General features: G+C 32.6%; 1 protein-coding gene across 2 annotated transcripts in view; it reads left to right on the forward strand.

The window, feature by feature from the left end:
* Positions 1 to 8,169, forward strand: part of LOC118183048 (uncharacterized) — a 204,291-nt gene extending 196,122 nt beyond the window's left edge. For both annotated transcript variants that reach the window (XM_085813322.1, XM_085813323.1), the window contains 2 exons: positions 67 to 316; positions 5,831 to 8,169. In XM_085813322.1, coding sequence (XP_085669448.1) covers positions 67 to 316; positions 5,831 to 6,242 — 662 coding nt within the window. In that variant the 3' untranslated portion in view covers positions 6,243 to 8,169. The remainder of the gene's footprint in view (positions 1 to 66; positions 317 to 5,830) is intronic.
* Positions 8,170 to 11,325: the final 3,156 nt, after the last annotated feature.

Here is an 11,325-nt window from a genome sequence, read left to right on the forward strand (position 1 = left end):
CATGAGTAAAACAATTCTATTTCCACTCATTTAATTCTAATACATAATATTTTTGCATTGTTCTAGGTATGTACTTAAGAGCCCAGAGCAGTTTGGGACTTGGAGGTAGTGTCAACCGTTGTAACCAGATGCTCACCCTTCTGTTCATTGTGAGTGTTCAGATTGCTCTCGAAACTCAGTGGTGGTTGATTCGACCTCCGTCTTTGGCTGAAGATACTTTAGAATGTCTCACTGGAAAGATAGAGATTTTGCAGTCCCAGCTATACATCACGTTTTTATTGCTGCTAGTAACAGCAGTGGCTGTATCTACGCGCAGGTAAGGCTTCTGAGATTTTATTCTTTATTTTCTTTAGTTGAATATGGGAGAGCGCGTATGGGTTATCTAGGAAGGAATATGTTTCTTAGGCGACTTTCTAAAGAAAATTGGCTCATATGTATGTGTATATATTGTACTTGAAAAATTATGAAAGCTTCCATATATTCAACTCGTTCTCTACTTTCGAATCAAAATTAAGTGCCAATACTCAGCGGTCTTATTCATTTGACCACTTATGGACTTCTATGGAACAGATTTAATAATTATTGCAAATAATTTTTATTTATATATGAATCCGTATCTAGAGACGCCCTGCCAACAATATCACCCATGACTTTGGTCTTCTTACAGGGATGCGGCAATCCTAGAAGTTTGTGGTATTGTTAGTGATATGTCGCCTGGTAGGGGATAGCATCATACATCTTAAGACATAAAATTTCAAGGACTCCGATAATTAGAAAATTTTGTCGAGTCGAACCGGATGAATCCTGTAGATGAAATATATTTTATTAATCTTCACTTGTGGATACAATGATTAGTAAATTTTGGAGAAATGTTTAATAGGCAATAGTTATTGATAATAATTTCTCATCAATGACAGTGTTTTCCCCCTATAGTTTAGAGATTAATTTGGCGGCTTTTACTACTGTATTTTCGTTTGGTAACTTTTTCCTTTTGCCAGTAATCGACAATGACATTTTACTTCCAGCTGTAGATTAAATGTATTCATAATTAGTGCTATAACGTTTCATATTAAGTCTTCTTTTTAAATTAAAAAATCGGACATAGCCTATATGACCTCAAGCCAATTTCATACTTCGAGCTTTAAGAAAAGTATCAAGCGATAATTTACTTCAAGCTCGCTGCTATTTAAAGTATGCAATTCGTTGATCATTTGTAAGTAAAATCCAATATGTTTACAAATACTATGGCTCTTATTATTATAAACATTACTTTCATACAATGGAATTACGCTCCCCCAAATCCAATAAATCTCATACAGATACTATTCTATATCCGATAATTATTTTTCGTCATACAAATACTATTCTGTTCGCCCATGCAATGCAAAATGCTAACTATATGTAATTATGTACTCTGTAAATCCCATATTCCCGAAAAGCAATGCAAAGTTACAGGCACGAAACCTTTATTTCTGGATTAAAATACAATGAAAACTATTAACAATCAAAATCATCAAACAGTCATCTTTAACCCACCTGTCGCCTCAAAGCAGTTCGTCAGGAACTCTTTTCCACGAGGTGAGCAATTATCTACAGAAGCTCAAAAGAATCTCCCTTTTCTCGGTGTTCACGCCTTTTTATTCTCGCTCGCAATGCAATGTCCACAATCGAAGTTGTAATCTTGTGGCAGTAAGTCTTGGTTGGAAGGAACATTCCTGAATGCTCGTCGCATGGTTTTCTCAGAAACCACTTGCAAGATCTAACCCTAACTATTCACCTGCACGAAAAACATCAGAATTCGTTGTTTTTACACAACATTCCTTTAATTTGAAAGCATCGCATCTATCATAGTACGTTCTCTGATTGCATAATATTTCGAATTCACAAATCAGGTGACTTAACAATCACAAAAATTTTAAAAGCAGCATAAATTTAGAATTGTCGAAAGAATGTTAAAAGTGTTGCCGTATATTTCTTCCAGTCTTTTCTCACTTCATGATGTTAACATTCGGTTTTCTTAACAAGATGGCAACTTATTTTCTTGTTCTCTTAGCTATATTTATTAAAACCACGTTATTCGTACTTATGCCACACAAAATTTAACAACAAAATCACAAAGTCTTTAAAACCAGTGTTTCTTTAAAATTCCTAACACAACATAAAGTGTTGCCATATATTTTTATAGTCACTATACTATTTATATTTGCTATATTATTTTTTCAAAATTAATGCATAGAGATAACATTTGGTGGCAGCATTTTTTTATTCGAAAAGTGATTCGATAGATGAGTGAAAGGCTCACAGAATTGAGAATCGAGTCTAATACATTCAGTTGTTCATAATGAGCTCATTCGCTTTTCATTTGGTACAGTTCTAAAAATATATTTAATGCTTATAATTGCAATGTGTTGTTCTCCATTACATACGTATTTTGTGTACCAAATTCGAGAAATTTTGATTTATCTCATAATATATTTTTTTACTGGTCAATGTCTGTTCAAAGCTTCAAATAAAGTAACACTTCTGGTTGATTAATTTAAGCCAAAATCTAATATGCTGTTCTCATCGATATAAAAATTCTAAAGTAATAAACCTATATTAAAAACTATATTTTAATACAGATTTCCATAAAAAAAACTGTTATAGGCGATAAGTAAAATATTACTTCTGGTTGTGCAGTTTTAGTCAGAATCAATATGAATGAATATAGAAAGCTTAACCATCGAAAATGGAAATTTTTGGTAGTTATATGTAAGAGTTATAATGGACAAAAAAAGTCGTCACATGCTTATAGACAGACAGACTGATACACAGACATCATTTCAAAAACAGTAAAAATGTGTTGTAAGGTACCTACCATGCGCTTATTCACTGAAAGCTCACAACCGAATTTTTGAACCGAAAACATTATACTAAAGGTTGAGGGGTAAAATTACTTTAATTTTTAAAATTTATCTTTTTCAATAAATTGAAAATTACCATTACCATTAAACCATAGACCGAAGAGACACAAATTAGTATGAAATATTATATTACAAAAATCAATATTTACTTGGCTTTAGTTTAGAACCATCACCAGTCTAAGAATGATTTTCCAATTTTACATGTACGTGAGGATCATGCCGCAAATCTTGTTTGAAGAATCTTTAAATGCAAAACAATCTGCACTTTCAGGGCTTTCAGACTCATTTTAATCGCCCCCTTGCTCTAGTTCGTTTTCTTTTGTTTTAATGAGTATTTAAAGCAATACTTAAAAGAAAGATGCAACTTATTTTATAAATACAACCTATATTTTTATCTGCAGTTGCGCAAAATGAAGCAATTAGACATTTCAGATATTTTTATTGTAGGTTTTAATTTATTTAAAGTATTTTCCTTCCGAAACAGAAATATATACAAAGCTTCAAAGTATATTTATTATTAGTCCAAAGGGACTTTTTTTTTTTCCTTTTGCGATTTTGCGTCGGAACCCTATAAACGGCCTATCACTTTTCAAATCGTTGCCACCAAATGCTATTGCCCTGTATTATATTTGAAGAAATTAAATGGTGAAGAATTTGCATAAATGTATGAGTGTTTCTCGTATTGTGATAAAACAACAGTACCTAGAGCTATACAATTTTCAATGGCGTAATCCTACTGCGAATATGGGCATCTGGAAGCCCGAATTTGAAACTTGGAATTTGTTTTATTATGGATTTCATATTTTGTAAAACTTTAACGAATTTTTGATTAACAAACTCGAGGATTTCAAAGCGAGTCATGGCAACGCTGTACAGAAAAAAACATTTTTATCTTCAGCGCGGGAGACTATGTATCGGAAATTCTAAAGATATGCTCCTTTAAAATTTATTTTGCGATATCGCTGTTAAACTGAATTTTATGGTTTGAGTGCGTAGAACACGATATTTAATAAATTAGGATAACTCACAAAATGCTAAAAAGACGCCCTTTTGAACGTAATTTAAAATCTGAAACCTTTCAGATTTTTTAAAAAAATTTTATTATTATTATTTTAATATCTTACTTTTGCTTCTAAAAGGAAGGAAATGTAGTAATAATTCTATTTAGTAGTACATTTTTATAGTACATTTATAATGTACCTTTATAGTTCCTGATTTTAATGTACCAAAAGCATCCTTTCCGAAATTTACAATGAGGAGGTTCTTGATTTTAATTATGTTTTAATATTTCTTTTGAATCGAAATTGATTAAATCACTAAATTGTGCAGTAATTCTATTTTATTTTATTGAATATCTTTATAGGCAAATTTGCGTAGAAGTTTACATATTCGTAGCTAAATTTCACAAAAGTTAAATTATACGAAATTTTTCATTCTTGAAAAATGTTTTCTAGTACTTCCTGTTTCGTTTTATTGAAATGTTATGAAGGATTTATAAAAAAAAAAGCATATGTTGTGCATATATGATTTTTATGCGTTTCCTTCGTAAAAGGGCGACAGAATTAAACATATGGTGGACAAAATCTGGTCATCTCTTGGACTTTATCTTTTCTCTCTCGTGCTTTTACCTAGTGGAAAAAAAAAATTATCGAGTTATTGTAAGTCGTTAGCATGTTCTACTGGAAGATCGTGGTTTAAACCCTGCCTGGGGAACAGCTAATTTTGCCTGCTTTCTGCTCCATGAAACTCAGTCATCGTTACACAATCACAAAACTCACTATCTTATATCTTTCATAAAATGTTTCTAATGAAAGCAACGTCAGTTCTGAGACTGAATTTTACCTGTATTTGATTTTTAAGCTAGCATTCTCCATTTCCCAATAAGTACTTCTTAATTAATTAGGTTAATTAAACCTAAAAATAATAATTAATCTAATAAATAAATTAATTAAGCCTTCTTAATTAAGCCTTTTGGCTAATAAAAGCCCAAAGGGGCTATTAGTTCCGAAATCTGATTTTTCGTCAGATCAGTATAAATGCGTCATTTCGCTTTTTATTCGAGTCTGTTACCATTAGGCAAAATATAAGATATTTATGTTTCAAATTGAATCGGTCTGTTATGGAATAACAAACTAAGCTATCTGAAAGCAGTAGATGCAGTTCTTAAAAATATTCTTATAACAAAATTACTTTTGAATCGGATTGATTTAGATAATAAAAAGTTTTTCCCTGGAAAAAATATGTAAATTAAAAAAAAAAATTCCGAAAAACTTTCGGATTTTATATTAGGCCCAAAGGGGTGTTTCTTTCATTTACACACCTATACATGTTTCGGGAGTATTTGGGCTAATGTGGCTTTAGGCTAAAAATATTTAAAAACGGTATATCTTTAGAATTTCCGATCGGCAGTCACGCGCGCTGGAGATAATTTTTTTTTTTCGTACTGTGTTGCCACTGCTCGTTTTGAAATCATTGAGTTTGCTAATTAAAAATTCGTTAAAAATTTTACAAAATATGAAACAGACAAAAAAATAAATTCGGGCTTCCACTTGCCCATATTTGGGTGGAGAGCTACGTTATTCAAAATTTGATGGTTCTAGGTACCGTTTTTTTTTTTTTTTTTTTTTTCACAATGCGGGAAAAATACATACACTCATGCAGATTCTTCAATATCTAATTTCTTCAAATATAATATAGGGTGATAATATTTGTTGTCAGCAATTTGAACAGTTAAAAGACAATGGCACAAAATGCCGTTTCGAGATTAATAGCCCTTGTAGGCTAACACCTGTTTAGGGTAAAATTATTAGCGGCTTCGAATTTTTCTAATTTAAGATTATGAGTTATTTCGTTTACTAATGTTTACTTACTTATGACTGACTAATGAAAAGATTTTTAAACGCTTCATTATTGTTTTTCTGTTGCAGAATTCCTTACAACCAGCCCGAGAGTAGAAGCCTCATCGCAACGTCTTTGTGCTGCCTGGTGATATTCTTGTCATGGGATGTCGCCTGCTGGTTACTGCCCGACTCTACAAGCAGGAATATAGCATATCCTTCGGCCTTGATGGCTACTGCTCTCTCTGTACTACTGGGCATATTTGGTCCTCAGTTATTTGCAATCCACAAATATGGTGGCTTTCCACATAAACCACTTTCATATGCAGACTCATTATCAACAGTGTTCACCATGTTTAAAGATCTTGATAATGCATCAAGTGGAGGCACAACGGCCAGAGGGAAAAAAAATGCAAAAACACTCGAGACGCCTTTTGCTACGGAATTAGGTGAAGGTACCCGGAATCCACTCTACAGCGATTACCAGTCAGCTTATCCATGATAAAATAAAGCCCAAATGAAGAAAGTTCCTCATCCATTCTCTCTGATATATACGTGTGAGCAATACGAAAATGGGTGTTAAGCCTGAAAACTTGGAACATCATATTTATTATTTTATCTTCGATTATACCTTCTAATGAAACTTATGTGATATTAAGACTCGTATTACTTTCTGGTGATTCTTAAAAGTGCCTTAACACAAATCAGAAATCGCTTTAAAAGGAAGCATATACTGTTGTGCATTGACTGTTAGCATTCTAATTGATAAGTTGTTCCGAATGTGGTTTCATGAATTCTTTCCTGGTATTTGTTTGTAATGTTCTTTATCATTTGTTCGCAGTAAATTAAATATATTGGTGAAAGGTATTGGAGAAATTAATGTTTGCTATAAAGGGAATTTAGGGAAATTTTAATATGGAAATCAATCTTTGCGACCATGCTCAAGAACAGTTCATCTTCTGTCCATTTGCTCAAACTGTTTTTCCAAAGTTACGAAATGTTGTCATGTCATAAATTGTAATGAAGATAATTTTTTGCTTTAAGTTGATATTTGGTGATGATAATTTTATGTCATTGTAATAATAATTTCTACGAATTTACTTACCAACATTTCATAGTTATATATATGAATAGTTATGTATGGAAACAAAGTATTTAACCTCATGTTTCAAATAGCATATTAATTTCGCATCACGATTCCTACCAAAAGAACTTCCGTTTATAATTAGAATTAACTCTTCTAACTAGTTATTAAAGGCATATTACTACTATTAGTTGCACGTACTTAATTTAGTTATGTTAAAAATAATTTAAATATCCGGAAGTATAAAATTTATCTGTTCAAAAAGTTCGCGGAATTTTCATGTCATGTGTGTTAACTCAAAATGCTTGAGTTTAGATGCCAGAGACCATTAGAGTACTTTCTATAGAAGATATGTATAAACTGACATCATACGGAACTTATACTTCGTGTTGTAGTACAAATGGAATGAAAGCATCTTTCGGCACAGTGTCGCATTTTGAGTAAAGAAATTTGAGTTTCTTTGATCAGAAATAAATTTCTGCTCTGCAATAACCACCTTAGTCGCCAGATTTTTTACCTTCTCACCCCGCTGTCTTCTGTCATCAAGATAGTTCTGCAAAATTCATTGTTTTCAGACAATTTAAGCTATCAAAAAGATGACGCTATGAGTATGTGGCTGACAAATGATGCATAAACTTAATGCTCCCAAATATGACAGATGAGCTAGTGTAAGTAAATGTATTCCGATGTATATTTCTTAGAAGTTCACAATGTAATAAATAATTTTTGACTTTTCAAACGGAACAATCCTACAAGTATTTTTCGCGAACTCTTTGAAGCCCATGAATATTCGTCGTGTTAAAAATTGCCTCAGTTATATCCACGAATTTCAATTTCAATTTGTTTTAACTATCTATTTGATAGGAGTCCTTTAAAAATCCTTATACTGAGTATTTACGACAATAATTATGAATTAGTTAGTTATCCTGTTAATGTGAAACTTATGTTCTCAAAATGTTTCAAAGAAATACGATATTGCATCAAAAGAAAACTTTAAAAAAATTAATAGCTTTAAAACTCCTTAATAATATGGTCAGCTTAAGATGAATTTCTGGTGAAGTCTCAAAATATGGTATAGATACAAATTTGTTACCTTCTCTTTTAAGTATATTTTTATTATTATATTTAAATATTGATGCTAACGTTGTATGTGTTCCCTTAATTTATTTATTGTATAGAAAAATATTCACTTTCATAAGAATTTTTTATCTTGAAACATTCCGTCCTTATGTTGACTAAAATGTTACATTTCCTTGTTTTCTTTGTTTTTATTCTTATTGTGTATATAACACAGAATTGCTTCAAAAACAGATGTCTTTTCAATAAAATATTTTCAAAACTTAAACTCTGTGTGTTCAGTAAACATGCACACGTGCTTCTGCTGTATTCCAGATTGAAAAGCATTGATACCCCTTCCAGAAAGAGAGAGAAAGGAAAATAATAAGAAGAAAATATTGTTGTTTTTCAAGTTAAGTAAAACAGTGCTTAAGAAACATTAGATAGGATCTCCGAGAATTAAAAAGTGGGATTTCATTAATGACAATGTAGTACGAGGCTATCCAGAAAGTAGATTACGTTTTGGGATAAAAAAATAAACAAAGTATAGGAAACAAATTTTATTATATACAGATGAAAGCCACACTCAAATACTACTTTTCTACATAGTCACCATACAAATTAAGGCATTTATCGTAGCGATGTACGAGCTTGGAAATTCCTTCGTCGAAAAATTCGGCCGCCTGCGCCTTCAACCACTTCGTTACCTCTTCTTGCATCTCTTGGAATCCAACTTGCACAAAACTTGTGGTAACCAAGCTTTTCGCTGATGATTTCGTGCAACAAACTTCGCGAAATTTGTGGAAAACTCAAAGAAAGTTCCGTTATTGTGAAATTTCGATTTTCACGGACTTTAGCATCGACTTTTTCGAGAAGTTCGGCGGTCACTATGCTGGGTCTCCCACTTCGATCTTCGTCGTGAACATTGGCTCGGCCATTTTGAAATCTTATGACCCACTGACTCACTCCACCTTCAGTGATAATGTTGTCCCCATACACTTCACGAAGCTGCCGATAGATTTCTATCGGTTTACAGTTTTTTGCAGTCAGAAACCTTATTACTGAGCGCACCTCGCAGCTCGCGGGATTTTCAATTAACGCAGACATTTCAAACCGTCACAGTATCTGAACGGAGCACAGCACGAACCTCTCACTAGCACGGCTAGATGCAGACTGAGCTGCGCAACGCTCTGACCCCAAGATGGCCGCGCTAGCCCCGCCCCTAGCGGACACAGACGGAAACGTAATCTACTTTCTGGATAGCCCTCGTATATATTATGTAAAACAGATTAAAATAGCTTTATTTAATTCAGAATTCACTGAGAGCAATCATGAACAAAATTATAAACTTCAATGCATGCCCATTAACTGTATTTAGTCTCAGCCCACACTCTGACAAGAACGCCTAATGTAAAGCTTTCAATTGAGAGTTTTTAGCCTTTTGATGGTCAAAATTTTGAATTCCTTTACCGGGAATATTAATTTTGACAAATGGCAGAAGTAGAATTGCGTGGAGGTGCATAAGATGGACATAAGATGGACCAATCGGAGTGCCCTGAAAATCGAGGATTCAGTTTGTCGCGGATGTGAAGCATAGTGCAGTTATAACATATAGCGGTGTTTAAGAAACTTTTAATGAACGGCTTTCTTCCAATAGTATTTTAAACGGGAGTTATCGAGCCGAAACAATAGTGCTCGACGATATGCTGCGTATACGTATTCGGGACATTTTACGAGGCAGGGGAAAATGTTTCGCCTAGTCTAGCTCGGCGTACGTCTTCTTCAAAAAAATGATCTTTGCATATGTCAGCTAATCAGATATCCTGAAAGCGAAGATTCCCTAAAATGTTTCTTACGACACGCAGTTGCGGATAGCTATCAGATCTTACTGGAGATTTAGTTGGCCGGAGCTCCATCTTGTTGAAGTAAGAGCTACAATTCAGCATGACTTGAGGGAATTTCAGAAGCATGATAAAGGACTTGAACTTCAGTCCAGTTAGAAACATATTACTGTCAAATGATACTCGAGGGAAGGAAAAGATTTGCAATAAGTCCATGTGCTGACTGAAATTGGTATTAATTTCAACAATTCAGCATGACTTGAGGGAATTTCAGAGGCATGATAAAGGACTTGAGGGAACTTCAGGAGCAATAACTCGAGGAAAGGAAAAGATCTGCAATAAGTCCATGTGCTGACTGAAATTGGTATTAATTTCAACAAACACGAAAAAAACCAAAATCATGTTATTCATTTTGAGGCATCTTAGGAAAATCTGCGATGTATTCATATGTTACATGCGGATTTTCAGAGCACGAAATTTAGCCACTATTCCCACTTACGCAATCATTTACGAGTTTTTGCAGGCATTTACATGGCACTGAGCCTCATTCACAGTGAGACCACATTTATATGCACATAATGTACCTGCACAATTTTTTTTTTTTTTAGAGAGGGAAGTATATAAATGCGCTTTCAGTCCATTTCACGTACATGCTTCACAGAAACCTCATAAAATTCCACCATTCATTCTTGCAAATACTTATATAATTTGTAAAATTTTTTTGGTTTGGTTGAGTTTTAATTCATTTTGTAGAACAATGCACATTCAATATGTGATGCTTAACAAAATTTATTAACTGTAGTGTTATGTATCGTATACAAAAACTAAATGAATACTATTAATGTTTTATAAAACATAAGAACTTTCCATACCACGTACAGCATAAATGTACATATAAATTTATAACTATCTATGTACCTATCTCAGAACTGTGGCATCATGACTAAATCACAAAAAAGCTTTAATAATTCCTCTCCGAATACGAATGGTAAAGTTTAGAAACCATTATATTATAAAAAATACTGTGTGAAAATAATGTGCCTAATGAAAACAATATGTCAAGTGATTAAAAATAAATAAAGATTAACTTAATCATTACTTCTTAAAAACCCAATCTCATTCAGCTTTTCTTAAAGTTGTTTATGTAAAAATTATTGGTTTTGAGAAAAATCTGGTTGGTTTTAAGTGCTGGTTTTAAGAAGTTTAATATCTGTGTTAGCTTAAAATGGGTGGATAGTAAGGGGCAATGAAAATGGAAAAATAAATATCGCACTTGGACTCCACACTTTGGTAAATATTAGAGAATGTTCGAGAAGAGAAAAAAAAAGCGTTTACGAATGCAGAAGAATCTAAGCAAGGTTCTACTTCAGTAATTTTTATTAAATTGGTTAATTAATTATACGGATCATTTTTAATATGATCACAAAATACAAAAATTCTTCTCTGTCATAAGTGAAAATTTCACGAACATTCGTAATCATAAATAATTTATAAATGAAAATTCTATGTTACCTATAATTATTATTTATGTTATTTTGTTATTGATAAGCTATTCATAAATGAAAATTTTAAAAATTTGCAATTTTAATTTCTCGAATATTTTG

Source organism: Stegodyphus dumicola, chromosome 3 (genome assembly GCF_044657685.1).
Source record: "Stegodyphus dumicola isolate Sdum_Otavi_A_Nest chromosome 3, ASM4465768v1".
NCBI lineage: Eukaryota > Metazoa > Arthropoda > Arachnida > Araneae > Eresidae > Stegodyphus > Stegodyphus dumicola.